The sequence below is a fragment of the Anomaloglossus baeobatrachus genome, chromosome 5 (genome assembly GCF_048569485.1).
Source record: "Anomaloglossus baeobatrachus isolate aAnoBae1 chromosome 5, aAnoBae1.hap1, whole genome shotgun sequence".
NCBI lineage: Eukaryota > Metazoa > Chordata > Amphibia > Anura > Aromobatidae > Anomaloglossus > Anomaloglossus baeobatrachus.
In genome coordinates, this window is record NC_134357.1 from 509,354,342 (window position 1) to 509,379,598 (window position 25,257).

The 25,257-nt window shown below is 43.5% G+C and overlaps 2 protein-coding genes and 1 pseudogene across 2 annotated transcripts in view; 1 reads left to right on the forward strand and 2 right to left on the reverse strand.

Annotated features, from left to right (window-relative positions):
* Positions 1-25,257, reverse strand: part of LOC142312857 (uncharacterized) — a 531,686-nt gene that overhangs the window by 99,713 nt on the left and 406,716 nt on the right. The window contains 3 exon segments of the mRNA XM_075351842.1: positions 1,952-2,203; positions 2,365-2,667; positions 2,720-2,765. Coding sequence (XP_075207957.1) covers positions 1,952-2,203; positions 2,365-2,667; positions 2,720-2,765 — 601 coding nt within the window.
* LOC142311990 (uncharacterized) lies at positions 929-16,325 on the reverse strand. The gene is given in 5 exon segments (XM_075350867.1): positions 929-3,444; positions 3,446-4,212; positions 13,440-13,542; positions 15,643-15,740; positions 15,824-16,325. Coding segments are annotated over 5 exon segments (1,290 nt in total). The 5' UTR covers positions 15,957-16,325; the 3' UTR covers positions 929-3,255.
* LOC142311993 (large ribosomal subunit protein eL6 pseudogene) lies at positions 9,737-10,566 on the forward strand (annotated as a pseudogene).

The following is a 25,257-nucleotide window of genomic DNA, read 5'->3' on the forward strand; positions in this document are numbered from 1 at the left end:
ATACCTTCACTCTCCTGTCCAACACCAGTTGCTCCAGTCACTGTCAGTCATATTGTATTAAACGTTTTTTCTACAATTTTTAAAAATTATTACTAAAGGAGCCCAGCTAAAATTGAAACGATTGACCTTCCTCATACAGATCCCATCCCATGTGGCTGCTTTTCCAGTCCAGATCCCATCCCATGTGGCTCCTTTCCCCCAACAAATCCAATCTCATGTGGTCTCTTTCCCCTGCAGATCCCATCCCATGTGGTCTCTTTCCCTGCAGATCCCATCTCATGTGGTCTCTTTCCCCTGCAGATCCCATCCCATGTGGTTTCTTTCCCCTGCAGATCCCATCCCATTATGGCCTTTTTCCCCTGCAGGTCCCATCCCATTATGGCCTCTTTCCCCTGCAGATCCCATCATGGCCTCTTTCCTCAGCAGATTTCATCCCATGTGCTCCTTTTCCCCGCAGATCATGTCCTATATGGCTCCTTTCCCCATATAGTTCCCATCTTATGCGGCCTCCACTCCCCATATAGTTCCTATCTTTTGCGGCTCCTCTCCCCATATAGTTTCCATATTATGCAGCTCCTCTCCCTGCTCTCTGCATCTTTGGCTCACTGAGCGCTTACCTGCTCCAAGCACCGGTGGTCTCTCCTCTGTCTTCCTCCGCAGCACTCTGCACACTGACACTCACAGATGGCAGTAAGAAGAGCTACCTCACCACGCTGCCGTGACCTCTGCAGCGTCAGCGCGTCGCTGCACGCCAGGTGAGAGAGCAGGCAGGCTCCACTGAACCCTGAAGTGCGGCGCGTACGGAGGTACGGGGATTCATTTGTGCTAGTGTCTTGCCGGTTCGGGGAACTGGCTGCTATTTTAACAAACGGTTCGCCCGAACCGGAGAGAACCGGCTGAATCCCACTCCTGCCTTAAAGGAGGCACTGTCTGGATCCTTTGGTAATGAGCTGACAGAAGATTTGACACTTTTAGATCCTCTGCAATTTTTTCTTTTGCAGACCTACTATGGCCTTTTCTCTCATGTCGTCTTCCACTGTTGCTCAGTCGGTGAATTGCTCAAATTCTCAGCAGTTAGACACCAGTCACTCAATTCACCCTTTACTTTGGACTCCATTTCAGAGGGATTGAATGGCTCAGCATTTGTACCATTGCCCGAAGTGTAATTATATCCTCTATGACCTCGGCTCCTTTCACTGCAGAACCTGTTTCTCCTGACATGCGAGGAAATACAATCCTCAAATGAATAACACTTCTTTCTCTGGGCCCCGGCCCGAAAGCGGTCGCCACCTCATACAAACTTGACGAAGTTGTTCTTTAATCTTCCATCCTTCTAGTTTAACTGCCTCACCTCTTCAAGGTATGCAATATGATATTCTAGAAGCAACACTTTCCTTAGTTCCTCCAATGATAAATTGAACCATTCCATCTTCATGAGGTATCTTGGCATCATTATGCCTTCCTATTCTCACTCTCACAACTCCATATTTATCTATGAACTCCCGAATGCTTTTTCCATTTTTTCCAACTATTTTACCAACAAGATTTCTGGGGACCTGGATAAAATCTTCCACAAGTTCAAATAAATTCCCAGCTCTCTTCACCGCTTTCGCTCTCTCCATAAATTAGAAATGCTCTCTTCTTTGAATTTAATTGCTGCGAAACCTGGAATTTTTCTTGCTTGCTAAATGTTACTTCTGAGTGTATGTATGGCAAGCCCAATTAAGTCTCTTCTCACTACTATAATTTCCTGAAATGCTGCGGTCAGCTGCTTCGTACGCTTTAAGTGTCTGGCGGATTTTTCATTTCTTAACATGATCATCTGCATTGTACGGACACATCATAGGTGCATGTTACTCAGGATAGCCACCCGCGTCACTGTGGCTTCACTTGCATACAGTATAATTAGTTGATTTTTCTCTGAGGTAAGATACACTCTACATGCTCTTACGCCTTTCTTTAATCCTTCATGCACCGTCTCATTGGCACAATCTTCTCTTAAGTCTTCGGGCACATCTACCATGCACTTAAAGACTGGACTGATTCCTTTACTTTCAACGCCATCCGACCGTTCCTTGGGTCTTTTGCATCCATCTTTTTTCCCTACCAAAGGCTCCACCTCTTGAGTTACATACTCCTTAAGTTCAGCCCCAGCTTCAGAGCCTTTGGGTTTCTCATTGCCTTTGATCTCAGGTCCCATATTCTTTTTAGCCAAGTAAATCTCTATGTCTTACATTTTGGTCTTACCAGCCTGGTTAGTCAAGCGCTCAGCTCCTAATGAAACCTCTGGTTCAGACTTCACCTCCTCAGAGGATCTTTACACTTCCACATCATCAGCTGTCTCTTGGTTCTCCACTGCATTACCTTCAACTTCCCCTTGAGTCTCCACAGTGTCACCTTCAGATTTCTGTTGAGTCTCTGCAGCATTACTTTCTGCCTTCTCTTGGGTCTCTGCAACATCCCCCTCAATTTCCTCTGATTTCTCCAGAACTTCAGAGGTTTTCTCACACTCCAACTCCTAAGCCTCATATTCTTTGGAATCTTCACTATTTTCCTTTTCAGATTTCTCTTCTTTTCCTGCCAGGATGTCACACCCCTCAGTGCTGTACTCTTTTGGATATCTGAGGAATTTTCCTCCACCAATGATTTCCAGGATTTGAGCTCAATCTTATTGATGTTTTGATATTCGTTTAACATTTGAAAAAAATAATCCGATTACAAAAACAAAACAGACATCACCACCATAGAATAGTGATGGTAGCCAACTGGATATAAAGTACAATATGCAATAGATGAATATAGAATAATTAATGCAAATATATATTACCAGAAAAAAAAGAAATAAAAAGTATATGTCCCACAAGTGTATAATGGCTTAGATTCAAATAGGTTAAGGTGCAATCAAATAAGGTGGGTACCTTAAGACATAATGAGCCAAAACAGGCAGAAGGATAGAGGAAGGTGCACAGGTACCTCTGACGTCCAGCATCATCACTCTACAACCAATGGAATTTTGGGCAGAAGAGCAACTCATAGAACAAACTCCTTAAAATGAACCTGTACTGCATTTATAAATGTGAAATATTTTGTTCATATGATTGATACATAGGCGTAATATGTAGCTTCTCTTTGTGTTTTAATAACAGATGTTTATTGCTAGTTGCATATCTTTACCATTATCCAGTTAGTCCTGTAAATTACATTCCCTTCTCTCATACTGTAACTTTTGTATTTTTGCCTTGTACAATTTCACAATTACGTTGTTTTAAATGGAAAATTTCTACTTTCCTTTGTGAATTCTGTGATGTCCGATAAGATGTGATTTCCGTGCAAAACATTTCCCACATTCTGAACATGAAAATGGCTTCTCCCCTGTATGAATCCTATGATGTGCAACAAGATATGATTTTTGTGTAAAACATTTCCCACATTCTGAACATGAATATGGTTTTTCCCCTGTGTGACTTCTCTCATGTTTAACAAGATTTGATTTCTTGGCAAAGCTTTTTTCACATTTTGAACATGAATATACCTTCTCTGGCTTCTCCCCTGTGTGAATTTTCTGATGTTGAAAAAGATTTGATTTAGTATAAAAACATTTCCCGCATGCTGAACATGAAAATGCCTTCTCTCCTGTGTGAGTTCTGAGATGGTTAACAAGCTGGGTTTTCACTTTAAAACATTTCCCACATTCGGAACATGAAAATGGCTTCTCTCCTGTGTGTGTTCTCTGATGTGTAACAATTTCAGCTTTCGTAGAACAAGATTTCCCACATTCTGAACACGAAAATGGCTTCTCCCCTGTGTGAATTCTCAGATGTCTAACAAGGTCTCTTTTCAGATTAAAACGTTTCCCACATTCACAACATGAAAACAGCTTTTCTCCAGTGTGAATTCTCTGATGCTGAACAAGATTTGTTTTTTTTGTAAAACATTTTCCACATTCTGAACATGAAAAAGGCTTCTCCCCTGTGTGAATTCTTAGATGTTCAACAAGATATGATTTTCTTGAAAAACATTTTCCACATTCTGAACACGAAAATGGTTGCTCCTCTGTGTGAAATGAATAAGGTGAATAAGCTTTACTGTGAAGGGCTGGAGATATATCTGGGATTCTGTCATGTTCTTCATATGTTTCTTGTGTGAGACTATGATCATGTGCTGTAAAATCTGAAAGTATAAGATGTGCCTCCAATCTGCTGGTACAGTGATCTGTAAAGAATAAAACAGAATATTAATTTTAAACAACACAGCCTTGAAATTATACTAAGTTATAGTATCTATACATTTTATGCAATTTCTATGCAAATTGTAGTTTGGAATATGAACTATATATTTATATGTATTGAAATATTTAGTGGAAACTCATAAGTGAAACAACAAAAATATCCTCAATAAACCACAACATTCACTTTCTATATAACAAATGTAGAACCAACAAACAATACTTGAGAAAGTGATTATGTAAAAATATACAACATTTACAACAGCAGTGAAATGCAGTTAAATGAAACAAACAAGTCACACACATGCTAACCACTTAAAAATACAGAAATCTTTTGAATAACCAATTTTCTAAGTAAATACATTTCTAAACATACTATTGGTATGAATTTCTCACCAATTGTTGGTAACAACCCATCCAATCCAACCTGAGTCTGGAGCCACGTAGGAGGTATATACAGGGGGTGAAATAAGCATTGAACATGCATGCATTTAGGCCATGGACTTTGAGTGCATTACTTTTTGTTTTCTTGAAACAATTGTACCTGCTGATTCCATGTCTTTCTGTAGATCTCGACAGGTAGTTCTTGGACAATTCTTCTGATAGAGTAGTGAAAACAATTATCTGAAATCTTGTGGGGAGCACCTAGTCATCGGCTGCCAGGAGTGGTGCCCGTGCTGCTCCCGGCAGATTAACCCCCTAAATGCTACAATCAATGCATTCAGGAGGAAGGGAGAGGGATCGCTTACCTCTCCATGGCGATCGGGTCCCTGTAATGCGATCACAGGGACCTGTTTGCTGCCATGGTAACCGAGGATCGTCACAATGATTTTTGAGATGAAGTATCAGAGCTGCCGCTGCAGCTCTTACACTTATCAACTGCAGTGATCGAGCATTGCAGTGGATTATACCAGTGATCAGTTCAATGACACTTAAGCGGGCTTTACACGCAACGACATCGCTAACGAGATGTCGTTGGGGGTCACGGAATTCTTGACGCACATCCGGCCTCGTTGCGACGTCGTTGCGTGTGAAATGCAGGAACGACCGTTAACGATCAGAATTACTTACCTAATCGTTGACACGTCGTTCCTTTCCCGATTATCGTTGCTGTTGCAGGACACAAGTTGTTCGTCATTCCTGCGGCAGCACACATCGCTATGTGTGACACCGCAGGAACGAGGAACATCACCGTACCTGCGGCCACCCGCAATGAGGAAGGAAGGAGGTGGGCGGAATGTTACGGCCACTCATCTCCGCCCCTCCGCTTCTATTGGGCGGCCGCTTTGTGACGTCACTGTGACGCCGAACGAACTGCCCCCTTAGAAAGGAGGTGGTTTGCCGGCCACGGCGATGTCGCTAGGCAGGTAAGTATGTGTGAAAGTATGTGTGATGGGTCCTAGCGATGTTGTGCGTTACGGGCAGAGATTTGCCCGTGACGCACAATCGACGGGGGCGGGTTCTTTCACCAGGGACATCGCTAGCGATATCGCTGTGTGTAAAAGCCTGCTTTAGTGTTCCATAAAGGGACGAAGTAAAAAAAAGGGGTTTCAAAATTGATAGAAATATAAAAAAAAAACCAACCTGAAAATAAAGAACAAAAAAAGTTCTGATAAATAAATATGTAAATTTATGTAAAAAACTCAAATAACGCAACTACACATTTGGTATCGACGCATCCGTAACAACCCAATCTATAAAATTGTTATACTAGTTAACCCCTTGAGTAAACACTGTTAAAAAATAAAAAATGTAGCAAAAACTGTCTTATCATACAGCTGACAAAAAAGTAGAATAAAACACGATCAAAAACTGAAATATAAATAAAAATGGTACAGCTGAAAATGTCATCTTGTCCCTCAAAAAACAAGCCATCATACAGCTCCGTCAGCCAAAATATAAAAAAGTTACAGCTCACAGAATTCAGCAATGCAAAAACTGTTTTTTTCCTAAAAAATATTTTTTGTGGTGTAAAAGCAGCAAAATATTAAAATAAAAAACTGTATATATATAGTATTACTGTAACAGTACTGACCTAAAGAATAAAACTGTCTTATCACTTTTACGGCACGATGAATGGCGTAAAAAAAAAAAATCCAGAGTTGCTATTGCTTTTTGATTCTAACAAAAAGCGGAATAGAAAACGATCAATTATGTGGCCAAAAATGCTGCCAATAAAAACTCCAACTCATCTCAAACTCAATTTGATATATTCCAGGGGTCAATTTTATCTCAAAATAGTTATCATAAACCCCAAATTTTAAAAATATTCCTTTATTATATCAAAAAGCTAAACAGACTCATAGACATAAATACATACAGTGTCTCAGCTGGATTCAACCAATTGGGGGGTAGATGCATAGCAAATATAAATCATCCTTCTTTCACAAATCGATACATATTTCTCCTCATCAAAAAATTCCTCAGAGGGAAAAATTGCAATTTTTCAAAGGTTTATATATACTTCATACCATTATTCACATTATATTTTATATGAAACCTATTAAACTCACCGTCACACAGTGGTTTTAGGAGCTTTATACAGAGACAAAAAAGATATTTCGTCTCTATATCTAGTTCCAACCCCTATCCAGTTTTAGAGACCATACAACCACACTAATACAAAAATTATCCCTGGTCACTCTTTTTGATATTTTTATGACCACTACTCGACATCCAAATCACATCCTCAACTGGTCAATTTAACAGAGGAAAAACAGGGATAACTTTAAAAATAAGCACATCCTGGAATACCCATAGGTTATTCCTAACAGAACCAACACCCAATATGTAGTGTAAACTCATCTACCGAACTGTTATTTTAGATACCATGCACCCTATAGAATGCCAAAAGGTCATTCTCTACAGAACAGAGACCTAATATCGGCCCAAGGCCATCATCTGAACTGTTAGAAAAAAGATTTTTTCAGCAAAGCAACAAACACATATATGCCAAGGATAATACAGAATGAAAAAGTCCAGTAACCATAATTTGTTCCTTAATAGGATTCTTGATGGATGAAATATTTATCACATATCCACTTGAGATCATATAAAATAATATCCTTCTTCATAGAGGTAGTTGATTTCAGACATGTGACATGTCACAGGTTCCTTTAGGTAATGGTTAGACACTCTGTGCTCGATAGCTTCACAATCTTGGGATACAATTTACACCTTACACCTCGACGCGTTTCCCCCCTTGTATGATAGAGCCAAAGGGTTCATCAGGAGGTTTTATTGATCCATGAGTTTAATATTCAATATGGATCTAAAAGAGGAAGAGAGAAATATATACAATCTCTCAGTATAGATAAAAAACACTTCCCAACATATACATAAGAAGACTACACCATCAAGATCTTACTTAAAATGAGGCTATAAATAATCTCATTAGATACCAATTGCCCCATTCCGTATACATATTCCCTACATCAAAACAGGTCTACTCCTTACAAATAGAAAGGAGAGCACCAATAAAAACTCCAACTCATCCCGCAAAAAACAAGTCCACTCCTGACGTGACTGTCGGCAGACAAATAAAAACTATAGCCTTCAAGATTCGGTGCAAAAATACTTTATTTTGTAAAAAGCGTTTTTAGTGTGATAGTCGCCAAACCTAAAAAAAAGATATAAACCTGCTATCGCTGTAAATATACTGACCCAAGGAATAAAGCTGTCAAATCTCTTATACTGTACAGTGAATGGCGTAAATAATAAATAAAGCCAATTCTTCAAGTGATATTGATTTGTTCATTCTGCCTCTCAAAGATTGTGGTACAGCGCAGCTCCTATTTATCCTGCGCTTTAGGCTGAGTGTTTGCACCAGGATTAGGTGTAAGGGTGCATGCCCACAATCATGAATTGCAGTGTTTTGGACTCAGCTTGTTTTCGCTGTGTCCAAACTGTTGCGTTATACAGTACAAGCACAATGGATGGATTTAAAGAAATCCCATGCCCACTGCGCTTCTTCTCCCCGCAGTGTAAGCTGACCTGAGATGCGGTTTCCCTGGATGGAGCATGTCAATTTATGCTACAGAGACACGAGTGTCCTCAGCTGGGAAAAAAGTGAGAAAGTCCACAGTGCCCCAAACCGTGATCTTGGGCATGGGCAGCTGCAGTATTCTGCAGAGAACACTTGCGTATCTGCAGAGGATGACTGAACACGGCGAGTACAGATCGTGGACACAAACTCTAAAGTCTCTGAAAAACATGATTCAGACAAAATTCCCAAGGGAACATTTACTGTAATGAGGAAGACACTTTGACTTAACGTATGGCCTGTGGTCCGGCGGTGTCCATTTTGTTACAGTCGTGACAAAATCCCTGTGGCTTGAAGGACCTTCCTGGTTAGTTGGCGTGACTGGCTTGGTTAGTGGGCGTGGTGATGTTTCCTCCCATCCAGTATAATTATGCAAGGGGGAGCTTCGCCCCCATGCACCCACCCCCGTCTGAGGGTCTTACCCCCATAACCCCGCTTCTATTATAAACAATTCCAAGACCATTTGGAGTTTCTTTTGGTATCAGCTATGCTCGTGGAGCCCCACCGCTTCTGGTCACATAGGCATGATGTCAGCAGTGGTCCCTTAGCCGACTGTAGTATCAATATGCTCAGTGCCCTGGATGAATTAATTGACAAGTGCAGTTTGTAAAATAGGGTCACTTGTGGGGGGTTTATGCTGTTCTGGAACCTCAGAGGCTCTGCCATTGTGACATGGCACCCGCAAACCATTCCAACTAAATCTGCACTCCAATATGGCGCTCCTTCACTTCTTCACTTTGTACTGTGCCTCAGAAGTAGTTTTTGACCACATATTGTGTATTCAGGAGAAATTGCACAACAAATTATATGGTGCATTATCTCCTGTTACCTTTGTGAATTTGAAAAAATTGGGTTAACCCAACATTTTTGAGGTTAAAAATGTATTTTTTCATTTTCACAACTCAACGTTCTAACATTCTGTTAAGCCCCAGAAGTTCCAGGTGCTCACCAACCATCTAGATAAATTCCTTGAGAGGTCTAATTTCCAAAATGGGGTCATTTGTGTGGGAGCTCCACTTTTTAGGCACATCAAGGGCTCTACAAACGTGAAATGGCATCTGTTAAGGATTTCGGGGAATTTTGCAGTCAAATGGTGCTCCTTCCCTTCCGTGCACCCAAAGAGTTGATTTCTACCACATATTGGGTATCTGCGCACTCAGAAGAAATTGCACAATAAATTTTATGGTGCACTTTTTCCTGATAGCCAGATACCCTTGGGAAAAAAAGGTAAGTAAAAAAATATTTTTTTATTTTCACGGCTCAACGTTATAAACATCTGTCAAGCTACCGGGGATTCAAAGTGCTCACTAAACATCTAGATAAATTCCTTGAAGATTCTAGTTTCCAAAATGGGGTCACTTGTGGGGGGTTTCCACTGTTTAGGCACATCAGGGGCTCTCCAAAAGCGACATGGCATCTGCTAATGATTCCAACTAATTTTACTTTTAAAAATTGTAATGGCGCTTTTTCCTTTCAGCCAAGATGGCAGAAGAAGAGGCTGTGAAAAAGGTCAGGAAGCATCATGGCAGCCGCAACCCAGTACTGGTACGCGGAATTGGGAAGTATTCTCGATCTGCAATGATTGCAAGGAAAGCGCTGTACAAGCGCAAGTACAAGGCCCCTGAGACTAAGACTGAGAAGAAGCAGCGGGAGAGGCCACGTGCTACCGTGTCTAAGACAGTTGGTGGAGATAAGAATGGCGGAACACGTGTGGTTAAACTTCGCAAAATGCCCCGTTACTATCCTACCGAAGACGTTCCACGTAAGCTTCTGAATCACAGGAAGAAACCCTTCAGCGAGCACAAGCGCAATCTGCGCTCCACCATCACCCCTGGGACCGTGCTGATTCTTCTTCAAGGACGTCACAGGGGAAAGCGTGTTGTCTCCCTGAAGCAACTTCAGACTGGTCTTCTCTTGGTATCAGGTCCTCTGACCATCAACAGAGTTCCTCTCAGAAGAGCTCACCAGAAATTTGTCATTGCCACATCTACTAAAATTGATATCTCCAAAGTCAAGGTCCCAAAACACTTAACTGACTCCTACTTCAAGAAGAAGAAGCTGAGAAAACCCAAACACCAGGAGGGAGAGATCTTTGACACAGAGAAAGAAAAATACGCAGTTACACAACAGCGCAAAGCAGACCAGAAGTTTGTTGACTCGCAGCTCCTGACTGTCATCAAGAAAGAGCCCCAGCTTCGTGGATACCTGCGCTCCATGTTTTATCTGTCAAACGGAATGTATCCCCACAAACTGGTCTTCTAAGAAACTTATAAAGGGTTAATAAAAGGAGTAAAACGTCTACTCTGGTTTTTCGTTTTCTAAATATTCCCTGTTGCATTATGGCGTCTTTATTATTTCCTTGTGCTGCACTAATTTGGTAAAAGCAAATGTTTCCTATTTTGATAAAAGAAAAAGGTCCCAAATTACTAAAAGAAATGAAGCAATCTCCCGTTCTCGTCACGGAAACAAAGATCGGTCAAATTGAAGTACAACACGAGTCATAAGGAAAACGCATCCCACAAGTCATGTGGCTGTTACACCAGGCAGTGTATTGGAATGGAGCTACCAAACTGACCTGTTCTGTGCTCAGCACCTTTGTAAAATGTGCCCTTTTATTGTAACATAATGAATGGGAAACAAAACTGATAGTGTGGCAGGACATTTGTAGACACTTTAGTCCTGTCTAACCATTTTACAAGTGTTGATTAGCCATTATCCGTCCCTGCAAACCATTTAATCTTTTCTTGGTGCTTTGAAACAATAACTTTGTACAGCATTAAAAGGATAATTATGAAAAAAAAAAAAAAATTGTAATGGCACTCCTTCCCTTCCAAGCCCTGACGTGCACCCAAAACCATTTCAACCACATACTGCATACTCGGGAGAAATTATCACTATAAATTTTATGGTGCATTTTTTCATGATTCCCTTGTGAAAATGCTACATTTTATAGCTGAAGTAACATTTTTGTGTAAAAAGGTAACATTTTAATTTTTTTCCTTCCACAATTGGTTCCTGTGAAGCTCCTAAAAGGTTAAAAAACTTCTTGGATTCTAACTTCCTAACAAAAAAAATTATGTTTAAAAAATTGTGCCGATATAAAGTAGACAAGTGGTAAAAGCTATTTAGTAACTATTTTGTGTGACATAATTCTCGGATTTATGAGCATAAAATTCAAAGTTTGAAAATTGCTAAATTTTCGCCAACTTTCCGGTATTTTCACAAATAAACACAAAAAAATATCAGCCTAAGGTTACAACTATCTTGAAGTACAATATGTCATGAAAAAACAATGTCACAATTACCGGGATCCGTAGAAGCTAGAAGCATTCTAGAGTTATTACCTGTCAACGTGACACTGGTCAGAATTGCAAAAGATAGCCTGGTCGGGAAGGTGAAAACCATACTCTGGGGTAAAGGGGTTAATTAAATTGGTAATAACACTGCTAATTTTGTTTCCTACAATCATGACAGCCCCCATATTTGCTCACCATTCTTTATTGTTCTCTTCCAAAATGTGCAGAAGGTTTTTATAATGAGGTGTTAACAAAAAACAACAAACTTGTTTTTTTATTTTATGCATGTTTGTTTATTCCTTCAGGTCAGAACGATTACAATGCTGTGCCTATAGGATGAAAGAGGGAGCAAGAAGCACCTTCCTTTTCAATGGTACAACCACTATTGTTTCCGGTGTTTAGGGGGTTAACAGTTAAGGCCCCTCTATACATTGAGACTTTCTAGCGATCCCACCAGCGATCCCGACCTGGCCGGGATCGCTGGAAAGTCTCTAAACAGTCGCTGGTGAGCTGTCAAACAGGCAGATCTGGCCAACGACGCAGCAGCGATACGGACCTACAGAACGACCTCGCTGGTCGTTGGGGACGTGTCACTGCAGCTATTTGAAAGGGAACGCTGGGTTCAAAGTCACTAACGATGTCGTTGTAACGGTGTCAAACACACCGATGCATGCTGCGCAGCGGGAAACAAAGGACCAAAAAATGTTCCTGAAAGATTTGTAGTGATCAGCGATCTCACAGCGGGGCCAGGTCACTGATGCGTGTCACACACTGCAATGTCACTGGGGAGGTCGCTTTTACGTCACAAAACCGGTGAGGTTACAGCGATATCGCTAGCGATGTTGCAGTGTGTAAAGGGGCCTTTAGGGATAGTGCTGGCTGTCACAGTATGACCTTGGTTATCTGTTAATCTGAGCTCCTGGTAGTGACTATGTGGGGACATCTCCTGCGCATGCATAATCACCTGTACGTACTGGTAGGACCTTTCTCGAAATTTCACTGCAATATGGGATTGCGATTGCTGTTGATTGCAGCATTTAGAAGGTTATACAGCCAGAGGCTGGAACTCATGGCAAAGTAGGACGTAATCTGAATCAAGCACATATTTCTAAAAGCTAATGACTAAGTGGAGTCTGTGCAGGGGTGGAACGATTGCAACAGCGACCGGGCCCGGGGGTGCAGGGGGCCCGCTGGCCACAGCCCCTGTTTCAGCTGGTTGTGCGTCCGAGGCTGCACATCCAGCTGAAACACATTGCGGTGCAGAGACCAGTCGGGTCCCTGTACTACGATACAAGCTGCCAGCCATGCAGAAGCTGGCAGCTTTCATCTGTGTCCCAGTGACTGAGGATGGCGCATGACAATGATATCATGCGTTGCAATAGCACTGATGCCGATGAAAGCTGCCGGCGACTGTATGCTGGCTACACAGGAGGATGCTGCGAGATGTGGGAGCCAGGGAGGGCGAATAAAATATTGTTGGTTTTTGCATTAGATAGAACGGAGACTTTACCAGGATGGGGAAATATATAACAGAAGGAGGACAGTAGATACCAGGAAGGGGACAGTATACAGCAGGAGGGCCCTAGGAGGCACACAGTATATACCAGGAGGGCAACAGTATATAACAGGAGGGGCCCAGAATGGGGAAATATATACCAGGATGGGGTTATGTATACACCAGGATGTGGGCTAAAAATGGGGAACATATATACTAGGATAGGGGACATATATGCCAGGATTGTTGTCATATTTACCAGGAAGGAGCCCAGAATGGGGGACATTACTACATAATGTTTGCACCAGGGCCCATCAAACTCTAGTTACGCCAGTGTGTGACTTCTCTGCACTTAGTGGTCATTTAGTGGTCACTACTCACCTGTGCGATTATATGTAGGAATCTCCTCTGTACACCGCTCATCACCCCTCACATATGTCTCTCTAGTTTTAATACAGGTAACATCTTTACCCTGAAACAAATACTGTAAATACAGAAAAGGTCTTAAAGGGAAGGTATCGTCCAAAATAAAAAAAATTAAATAACTGAAAACATGTAAATTATTAAATGTATTAATTAAATATTATTTCTTTTTAATTGAGCAAAATAAAAAAAGAAAATTAAAAAGTTTGATATTTTTCACTGTTAAATACTAGAGGGAGCAGCTGCTGAAATCCTGTTGCAGAGCTACTGTAGAACTAGCTCACATTACAGCTGCAGTAAAAGTGGGTGGAATCTGCTCTCCTGTGTGTGATGTCACAGCTCCCCCTCCCAATCTGGGTGTTTCCAAAAGGATAAGAGAGAATGAAGTTTAGGATCACAGTGCAAAGCCATTTTATTTGTGACGTGTCACCAAGGACAGCTGCATAGTGCTCCCCACATAGCGCTCTGTACGCCCCATTCCAACAATGCTCTGCCACATGCACGCCCACCCGCAATGTTCTGTCACACGCCCGCCCGCAATGCTCTGCCACATGCACACACACAATGCTCTGCCACACGCACGCTCGCAATGCTCTGCCACACGACCGCAAACACACATTGCTCTGCCACACGCACGCACACAAACAAGGCTCTGCCACAGGCACGCAATACTCTGCCACACGAACGCACACACACAATGCTATGCCACACGCACGCACACACACAATGCTCTGCCACACGCACGCACACACACAATGCTCTGCCACACGCACACCCACAATGCTCTTCCACACGCACGCACACAATGCTCTGACACACACATGCCTGCAACGCTCTGTCACATGCACGCCCGCAATGCTCTGCCACATGCACGCCCGCAATGCTCTGCCACTCGCACGGCCGCAATGAACTGCCACTCACACGCCCACAATGCTCTGCCACATGCCCGCCCACAATGCTCTGCCACACACACGCCCACAATGCTCTGCCACACGCACGCATGCCCAGAATGCTCTGCATGCATGCACACCTGCATGCAATGCTCTGCATGCACGCACACCCGAACACAATACTCTGCATGCCCGCACGCAATGCTCTGCATGCCTGCACGCAATGCTCTGCCTGCAAGTCCGCACTGCTCTGCCTGCATGCACGCAATGCTCTGCATGCATGCATGCCCGCACGCAACGCTCTGCATGCACGCCCGCAATGCTCTGCATGCACGCCCACAGAGGCTGTGGCAAGGAGAGCGGGTGGGAGGGTAGCAGCGGCGCGGGAGGGTGTCATTGGAGATGGTAGAAGCGGCGGCAGGGGGAGGGTCGCCGGTACTCACACAGGCTGAACGGGTGACAGGGGGAAACGATGACAGGGAGACGGTACAGCAGCTACGGCAAAGAGAGCGAGGGGGAGGGTAGTGGCGGAGCGGGGGGTGTCATTGGAGACGGTAACAGCGGCGGCGGGGGGAATGGCCCCGGTACTCACACAGGCCGAACGGGTCACAGGGCTGCACAAAGATGGCACTCAATTAGGTCATGCATCCAGCCTATTGCTGGGAGACATTAGGTATTTACGGCACTCTCCCCCTAAGGTAGGTGCCTTTGCAACAAAGTTCCTGACCCTGTACTACTGTGCGTTTACCTTTCCTTGTATCCTGTCCCATATCCATTACCCGGGTCCTGCATCTGTACCCTGTATCGTATACCCATGTCCTGTATCGGTGCCCAGTAGTAGTACCAGCAACCAGTATCCTGAGTCCATGTACTGTGGCCGTATCCTGCACCAGGCCATCATGCCTGTGCCTGTACCAGTTCTGTCCATGACCCGAAACCTGACTAGCCTGCAACTTCTATCCTGTTCTTACCAGTAGCCGAATCCTCACCAGCCTGTGGTCTTGCCATGCCTATTTCCTGGATTCGTATCAGCGTCCTAGGGTCAGCTGCTAAAGTGCCAAGAGTTAACCTGGAGTGGTACCTGGCGGCTACATTCCAGAATTATTAGTTACATTTCAGTTTAGGAAGGTTTATATTAGGAAAGTACCGGTGTCTCTAATAAATTGGCCATTCAGTGTATAATACTGGGGGATAAAACATGAATGAATACAAGACCTTCACAGCCGTCTACACATCATAGGGAGATTTCATGAGACCTTCTCTCCATCTACCTGATCATCCTGAGGAACATTGGGATCTTCTTGTTTACAGTCCTGTGAAAGAAGAGGACGGGGACATCTCTCTGGTGTTGTCCTCTCACTGGATAGAACTGTGGGAAACACATACAGGGACAGAATTCATTCTTTACATACAGATAATTATAGGCCGTGTGTATTTAGTCCTGTCTATTACCTGGTGATGTGAGGGGCTGGGGAACCTCCATCATGACGTCCTTGTACAGATCTTTGTGTCCTTCTAAATACTCCCACTCCTCCATGGAGAAATAGACGGTGACATCCTGACACCTTATAGGAACCTGACACATACAATGATACCGTCATCCCCCGATCCCTTCATAGCGTTACTGTATAATGTCCCAGCATTCCCAGCAGTGTCACCTCTCCAGTCAGCAGCTCAATCATCTTGTAGGTGAGTTCTAGGATCTTCTGGTCATTGATGTCCTCATGTATCAGGGGGTGAGGTGGAGGCCCCGTGATTGGGCTCAGGGGTCTTCCCCATCCCTCAGACACAGGGTCCTGACAGCGCTCACTAGAGGTCTTCTTCACTACTGTGTAATCCTGGTTATGGAGAGACACATTAATAAATCTCACTACAGACATTTCCAGAGTCCTCACCTCTCCAGTTCTGTCCATCTGTTATTCCCATAGATAAGAATGATGTAATGTGACGTCATCAGAATCTCTCACCTCTCCAGTAAGCCGGAAGAGGATCTCTAGGGTGAGGTGTAATATCCTCTCCGCCATCTTGTCCCTGTCCTTATCCATCCTTGATGGGTCAATCAGGAGAATTATCTTATATAGAAGATCTGAGAGGATCCGATATTGTAGGGACCTGAATGGGGAGAAGATGACGATGTAACATCCGAAAGATCCCATGTAAGAAATCTCCGGAGCTGTTACCGGCTTCACATGATCACTACATCCAGTCCTGGCCCCGTCCTGCCCCCGGTATAACACACAATCCAACTATAGTCACAGACAGAGATTTATCACAGAATATCCACAATCCAGCACCAAAGACACAGAAACAGGGAAAATATAAAATATTTGAATCTTAATTAAATATTTAATGAAAACGAGACAAAGTTATAAAGTTTCGGGAACCTCCACAGAGATTGGACGGCAGAACCGGGGCCGTCAGTAACAGATAATGATAGAATATGATATTAATCTCCTGATAGTGACAACATGGAGCGGGCGACAGCCATAATGGAGACTGTACAGTAAGGCTATGAACATGTCCAAGAACATGTAATCCTTGAAAAAGTCTGATGTTTAACCCGAAACGTGGGACAGGATGTACAACACTTTTCTTTTGATCATGTAAATAAAAGCACTATAGAAAACAACTTCTCTTTTTTCTTTTATGTTTGAGTGCAGAAGCATTTACTAGTATATTAGTGGTAGCTATGGGCTGTTATTAACTCCTTTTTACCCTGATTGCCACTGTACCAGGGCAATGAGGACGAGCTAGATAAAATGCTGGGATTGTTGCATCTAATGGATGTGACAATCCTGGGCGGATGCAGGCTGATATTTTTAGGCTAGGGGGCACCCAATAAAAATGGGTCTCCCCAGCCTGAGAATACTAGCCCCCAGCTGTTGGTTTTATCTTGGCTGGGTATCAAAATTTTTTAAATAATAAAAAAAACAAAAAAAACAGCAAGCGGTTCCTCTTATTTTGATACACAGCCAAGATAAATGCACTCCTGGGAGCTGCAGCCTGTAGTCGTATGCTTGATCTGTGCTGGGTATCATAATATGGGGGAACCCTAAGCTAATTTTTAAATTATTTTTAGTACGATAGACCCGCAGACCTGGTCTGTGTTGGTTGTAGGCAGATGTTGTCACTCAGGCTGGGGGTGCTTCTGACTGCAACCAATCACAGATGCCAGTGTGGCAGGGACAGCAATGAATATGCATAAGGGCAATGAGCGGCCCCGGAAGTAAAAGCAGGTCCAGCGACATCAGAGATTGGTAAAGTATAGCGCACTGGCTTTATTTTATTCTTTTTTTTTTTATTACACGAGTGGCGAATCCAGGTCAATCCAGCAGTCTGATACCTTTGAACCCCCTGTGGCTCTGGACTTGGTCGGGCCATCACAGAAGTGTAAAAAGACACTGTAAAAATGCCATAAAAACCGCCCCAAAAGCATACCAAACATGCAGAAAACCACCAGGTCATCTCCAGGGAGATTTCTGCCACAAGATCAGGTTTTGGTCAGGAAAAAAAACGCACCAAAAACGCCCTGTGTGAACATAGCCTAACAGAGCAGCGAGCTGCGTCAGGAGGGAAGTGACCCAATCTAATCCCATACAGACAGATCTCCTGATAGAGCCGCACAGACGGGAACACGTTCTGTCTCCTGGAGTGTGAGCGCAGCACTGAGGGGGTTAATGTAATGGGGAATCTCCACATACCTCCTCCTGCAGGGTAGACGCTAGAATGTATGGGGCCTTTCCAGGTATGACGTTAATTGTCACGTGATAGGGGTGTATATGGCTGCTCTGCTTCTCTGCTTACAGGACCTGTGATGATGTCACATGGAGGGGAGGAGTCAGGGGTCACGTGTGTGTGTGTGTGTGTGTGTGTGTGTGTGTGTGTGTGTGTGTGTGTGTGTGTGTGTGTGTGTGTGTGTGTGTGTGTGTGTGTGTGTGTGTGTGTGTGTGTGTGTGTGTTCCTGCTGAGGTGTTTAACCCCTTTGGCTCCAGGAAGCAGTGTGTGGATGAGACAGACCTGGTCCTCTATGTTTGGCCTCCACTGTACTTTATGGGGCTTCTGAATCATGAGGCAATAAGCTAAACCCATACTCCATTGTAGAGACCCGTGTTCATCACCTCTTCCTTTTTGGGGTCCATTTGTATAGGTTTTTTGTTTTTTTTTTAATTAGGATTTAGAAGCAAATTGCATTGGAAATTCACATGTAATATTTCTCTTCTTTTGATTAACCCCTTCACCCACGGGCATTTTTCATTTTCACTTTTTCCTCTCATTCCAAGAGTCATAACTTTATTTTTCCGTCAATCTTGCCATATGAAGGCTTATTTTTTTTTGCGGGTCGAATTGTACTCTTGAATGAAACCTTTATGTTTACCATATAGTGTACTGGAGAACAGAAAAAAAAAATCCAAATGAGGAGAAATTGTGAAAAAAGTTAAATTCCACGATGGTTTTTCTTTTTACTATTCACAGTGTTCACTACCGTGTTTCCCCGATAGTAAGACACCCCCGATAGTAAGACATAGTGGGGGTTTTGGGGGGGTCGGCTAATGTAAGACGTACCCCGAAAGTAAGACGTAGTAAACGGAAAGCGTTAATTATTTTTTTTTTTTCTTCTTTACAGTACCGGCCTAGCGCCCAGCTGAGCGCCCTGACATGCCGGCGGCCGAGCACTCAGCTGAGCGCCCTGACATACCGGCGGCCGAGCGCCCAGTTCTTCTTTACAGTACCAGCTGAGAGCCGTCAAATGCCAGCGGTCGGGCGCCCAGCCGAGCACCCTGACACGCCGGCGGCCGAGCGCTCAGCTGAGTGCCCTGACATGCCGGCGGCTGAGCGCTCAGCTGAGAGCCGTCACTTGCCGGCGGTCGGGCGCCCTGACATGCCGGCGGCCGAGCGCCCAGCTGAGAGCCGTCACATGCCGGCGGTCGGGCGCCCAGCCGAGCGCCCTGACACGCCGGCGGCCGAGCGCTCAGCTGAGTGCCCTGACATGCCGGTGGCCGAGCGCTCAGCTGAGAGCCGTCACATGCCGGTGGTCGGGCCCCCAGCCGAGCGCCCTGACATGCCGGCTGCCGAGCGCCCAGCTGAGAGCCGTCACATGCCGGCGGTCGGGCGCCCAGCCGAGCGCCCTGACACGCCGGCGGCCGAGCGCTCAGCTGAGTGCCTTGACATGCCGGCGGCCGAGCGCCCACTTGAGCGCCCTGACATGCCGGCGGCCGAGCGCTCAGCTGAGAGCTGTCACATGCCGGCGGTCGGGCGCTCATCCGAACGCTCGGCCACCGAGAAATGTTGCAGTAATGTTGTCCGTGGTCCATCAGGACCACGGACAACATACAAAAACACGCAGCCTCAGTGCCCTCATGTGCAGCAATCGCGGCAAGTCCCCATACGGTACATTGCATGGAGACTTGCTGCGATTGCTGTGGGATTTTTTTCCAAAATAAGACATACCCCGAAAGTAAGACATAGTGGGTCTTTTGGGGGTAAAAAGAATGTAAGACACTGTCTTACTTTCGGGGAAACACGGTATATGGTTAAAACTGACATTTCAGTATGATTCCCCAGGTCAGTACGAGTTCGTACATACCAAACGTATACTTTTATCTAAGGGATAAAAATATTAAAAAAAAAATCCGTTTATCCAAAAAAATAATAGCGCTTTTGTCGCCATTTTCCGAGACCCGTAGAATTCTCATTTTTTTGCGATCTGGGGCTCAGTGATAGCTTACTTTTTGCGTCTTGAACTGACATTTTTATTTATACCATTTTTGTGTAGATTCAATGTCTTGATTGCCCGTTATTGCAATATTGTGGTGACCGAAAAAAAAAAACCACCGTAATTTTCGTGTTTGTCATTTTTTTTCTCGCCACGTCGAGTATTGATCGGAATAACTGATTTTATATTTTGATAGTTCAGACATTTCTGAATGCGGCGATACCAAATACAGTGGAACCTTGGTATACAAGAACAATCCGTTCTGGGAGTGCTTGTAAACCAAGTTACTTGTCTAGCAAAGCAAAATTTCCCATAGGAAATAATGGAAGCTCAGACAATTCGTTCCACAACTTGTTCAATGTCTCATCCTGGTCTCCAAATTGTGCCATTCCACACATGCACAAACACGCATGGACACACACATATTATGCTCACCTTATCCTCCGTTCCATCGCCGGTCTCCTAGTTCTTGTAGGAGGAACTTCCGCTGCCAGAGCATTGACGTCAAAGGCAGGAGCTGCTTGCCTCTGATTGGCCAGCTCGCTGCCTTTGAGTAGCGGAGGTTCCTCCATCATCGCGATGGTTACCCGATACACATCCTGTACCGGCGAACTACAAGAACCGGGAGGCCGGTGATGGAAGGTAAGGTGAGCATAGTGTGTGTGTGTGTGTGTGTGTGTGTGTGTGTGTGTGTGTGTGTGTGTACTGCAAGAGTGGGTCAGAGCGCGGTTAAAGTACGGAACCAGAAGTGTGTGCGGTGAGTATTTGCTCGTACAGCAAAGCTTGCTCGTAAACTGAGTTACAAATTTACAGCAAGCTTTGCTCATATAGCAAAATACTCACAAACCGAGTTACTCGTAAACTGAGGTTCCACTGTATGTATTTTTTTTTTATTTTCAATGGGGCAAAACGGGTGATTTGAACTTTTTAGGTTTTTTGAATTTTTTGTTTAACTAATTATACTAGTCACCCTAGGGGATTTTATGACTGTAGTACTACAATCATTTCTTCTGATCACAGCGATGCTGCATCATCGCTCTTTTCTAGAGAAATGCAGCGTTCCTGTGGGTGTCGGCGCTCTGCGACTCTCACAGGAAGTGTCTCATGACAGTGTCAGGAGTCGTCATCATCTGATCCGCCCGCTGTCATGGTACCACATCCACATCAGCACTCCAGGATTGCATCACAGGTCTGCCGATGGGGAACAGTGCCTAAGGGGACAGACCGGTACAGAGATCCCCAAAAATCCCACCAACAAATAACAGACAGGGGTATAAAATGAAACACACGCACACCAAAAACCCACCAAGGGAACTACAAAAAGGTGCATTGGGAGGGGTACAAAGGTGCAAAAGTAACACTCTGGTAACTCACAACAAATGACACCAGCAAGCAACACCTCACCACTACAGGCTAGCTCTAAATTGATTAACCAGCACACTCTGCATGGTACAAAGGGCTTATATCCAGGCCAAAATTGATCAACCACTGACAGCTGAGCAGGTCTGCTGCTACACCAGAAGAAGGAGTTAGGCTAGGGGCCCCACTTTGCGTTTTTAACCTGCGTTTCTGCAGCGTTTTGAGCTGCAGCGTTTTATGGCCAAATGGCTTGCGTTTTGTTTTTCCATGTTATCCTATGGAAAATGTGAAATTTCTGACCACACTTTGCGTTTCAAAACGCTGCGTTTAATTTGCATATTTTGTGGCAAAAAACATGTTTTTAAAGAAGCAGCATGTCAGTTGTTTTTGCCATTTTGGGTGCGTTTTGACAACATTGAAGTCAATGAGAATTGTACAAAATCTTGTTTTCTTCAGAAATATGCGTTCTAATAGCGTTTTCAATGCTTTTTCACTGCGTTTTGAGCGCAAAAAACGCAGCAAATGGAGGATGGAAATGAATGCAAAAACGTCATCATCGACATCACTTCCTTCACAAATAAAAAGGAGCCAAGTAGAATCATTATTTAGCCCCCTGATTTTTAGGAGAAGGTTTATTTTTTGGTGTTGAAATATATACTAAACAATGGCTTGGTATCAACGGCTAAAAATAGATGTTCCAAAATTGATCGGTATGGTAAGTGGTTTTTTTTTATATATATATTTATTTTTTAATTTTTGTTTTCCATATTTTTGCCTTGAATTTGTAAATTTAAAGATAAATATATTAAATAATATTTATTTAATTTTGTCTTTGTTGTAAAAGGTTGAATCAATGCCTTGCCTCTGGGATCCAGCTTCGCCAGACTATCTGTTGACGCTAAAAAGATCAGACTGTTGGCTAATAATTTGTCGGGAATTATTCCCACAGTGGCATGAGGTTGATCAGGCAATGCAACATAAAAATGGTACGTTTTTTTGGCAAATATTAAATTTAAAAGTTTTTTTTTTTAAATAATATTTTAACACGTAAATTCATACTAAATAATTTAAAAAAAAAAATCCTATAATTTCAACTCTAGAACAAGATGTCAGGAAGAGATGGCGGTCAGTCAAAGACCGATTTAAAAAAATAAGGCTAGAGGGCATGAAAAGTGGATCATCACCAAAAAAGCCCAATTTTATATATTATAATGGCCTTCGTTTTCTATGTACAAGCCGTCAGTTACGTCCGTAAGTTTTGGGGGTTTTTTGTTGTTTTTTTTTTTTAAATTTGTGAAAAATATTTGTCATTTATTTAATTTTGGTGCATAATAAATTTTTAAAGTCTATGATTTTCAATTGCAGAACATCAGGTAATATTTCACCACTAGTTGAAACACCTGAAGAAGAACAAGCAGGTGAAAGCCTAGGTACACCTGATGAAGATGTTTATGATAAACACCAGCCTACAACAGTCTATTGAGGGTGAGGAATCAGAAAACAATCCACTTACAGGAGAAACCAGTGGGACAAATTTAGGACTTCAACCTGAGAAAAGGCCACCCTACACCAAAGCAAAAAAAAAAACAAAACACATTGGTAAAAATTTAGAGGAGGATGTCTTATCAACTAAAACTTTGAATATCTTAAAAAAAGCAACAGATGACGAATTTGATACATTTGCCATGAGCATTGCTTCTCGCCTTAGGAAAATTCAAGACCCAAAAAAAACCCCCACATGTATTACATCAATATGTGGCATGATGAGCTGTTACGAGGAGGAGGGTCCATATCCTTCTGCTGGTGAAATGATAAATTTTCTTGAAAAAACTTTTCAAAAGGAAAAAAAAAAAACATCAAGAAATAAGTGAGCCACATCCCCAACCTCTAACTACTACCATGCAACATCCCTATCAGGAATACCCTACCCAATATATACAACCCTATGTTCACAAGTATTACATGAGCCAAAATCAAATAGATTTTAGTCAACAACCACCACAAAATGTCCAAAATAACCCAAAATGTAAGACCACCAGAAGAAAACAAGGATACTTCACCCAGCAGTTGCACTCAGATACATAATATTTGAATGTTAAATCATGATGTTAATTATTTAATTTAAACAAAAGAAAAAAAAACTAAAGGAAATTATTTATTTTGATGTTTACAATCATTTTCACATTTATGTATGTACTGTTCTGATAAAGAATGTTTTATGTTTAAAATAACAAAAATAAATTGTCTAAGATACATCACTCAAAGTTCAATTGTTTTTTTTAATTTTTTAAACAGTTTAACCTAAATGGTGTTTTATCAAATGGATGTTAACATGTCTACAGGACATGACATCAGCCCTTTTTTTTAAAATTTAAACAAAAAAGACAGACATCTTGTTTTATCAATAGCTAAACTTTATTTAGCTTTGTGTTTCTTTGCAAAACGCACATCACTACTTGCTGTTGTAAACGCATGTGAAAACCGCTGAAAACGCATCTAAAACGCGGTAAAGGGGGCGTGTCCTGGCTATGAAGGAGTGAGGACGTGACTTGTCTTAGCTCCTGCCACTGGACTTTATAACTGATGATCCACGCAACTGAGGACTCTGCAACACAGGCTATGCAGCGGAGGAGACGAGGGAGATCCCAGGGGTGCAGCAGCAGAGCTTCACAATCGGAGGAGAGAGGGATCAAACACTTTTTATCCAGGCCGGGGCAGAGAGAAGCTTCACGGGTGGCACCCAAGATGGCTGCTAAGGCTACACAGGAGGTGAGCTCAGCGTGCAGCAGTGAGATGGCAGCTATGGAGATGCAGGGAAAGGCTCAGCAGCTGACACGACTGAGAGGAGAGGCCACCCGGAGTGAAGAGGAGATACAGAAGATAAGGCCAGACAGCCCAAGATTGCAGGTACAGGGGAAACCCGGAGTGAGAAGCACGGGGGAAGTGCCTGCTGATACAAACAGTAGCCCTGAAGCCTGGAGGCCTCTGGAGGGGGAAGTAACGTCCTTTCCTATAACACACATGCAGGAGTGTGAGGAATTTCAGGAGGGGGGACACTGCACTGCAAATGAGTTACAGGTCCCTGACAGAAGTGAGACCATACCCAGGGAGAAGCACAACATAAATCTAAAGTTACCAGATGCAGACAAGCATGCAGGGTCAGGGCCAGCCATAACAACAACACAAGAGTCAGGAGTTCTGACAGAGCTTAATGAGATGCGGGCACGTTTCTCAGCTATACCCACCAGGGAAGATATGGAGGCATATATAACCAGGCTGGAGCAGGCGTACCGCACAGAGCTGTCAGCCCTGAAGGGGGAGGTGGAGAGAGTGGACACCCAGAGTCAAGTGCAGGCAGCTAAAATTCAGAATATGGAGGACACTTCACAGGCCCACGGGGCACTATTAGAACAACACTCCCGCCAAATACAATACGTGGTTGAAGCAATGGATGATGCTGAAAATAGGGGCCGAAGAAACAATCTCAGAGTGCGCGGCCTGCCTGAGTCTGTCGAGTCCAAGGACTTACATGGCACCCTTCAAGTGATCTTCAATAATATTCTGGGTGAACCATCAAGCCAACCCCTGGAATTGGATAGAGCGCATAGAGCGTTGGGCCCCAAACCAGCCCAGAACGACCGACCTCGGGATGTGATCTGTAGGGTCCACCGCTATGTTATTAAGGAGGCCATTCTGTTTAAGCTCCGCAGTGGAGTATCACCATCGTATGAGGGGAGACAAATCCAGATTCTACAAGATCTATCCCGTTTTACCTTACAAAGGAGAAGAGCTCTTAAACCTCTGCTGGACATTC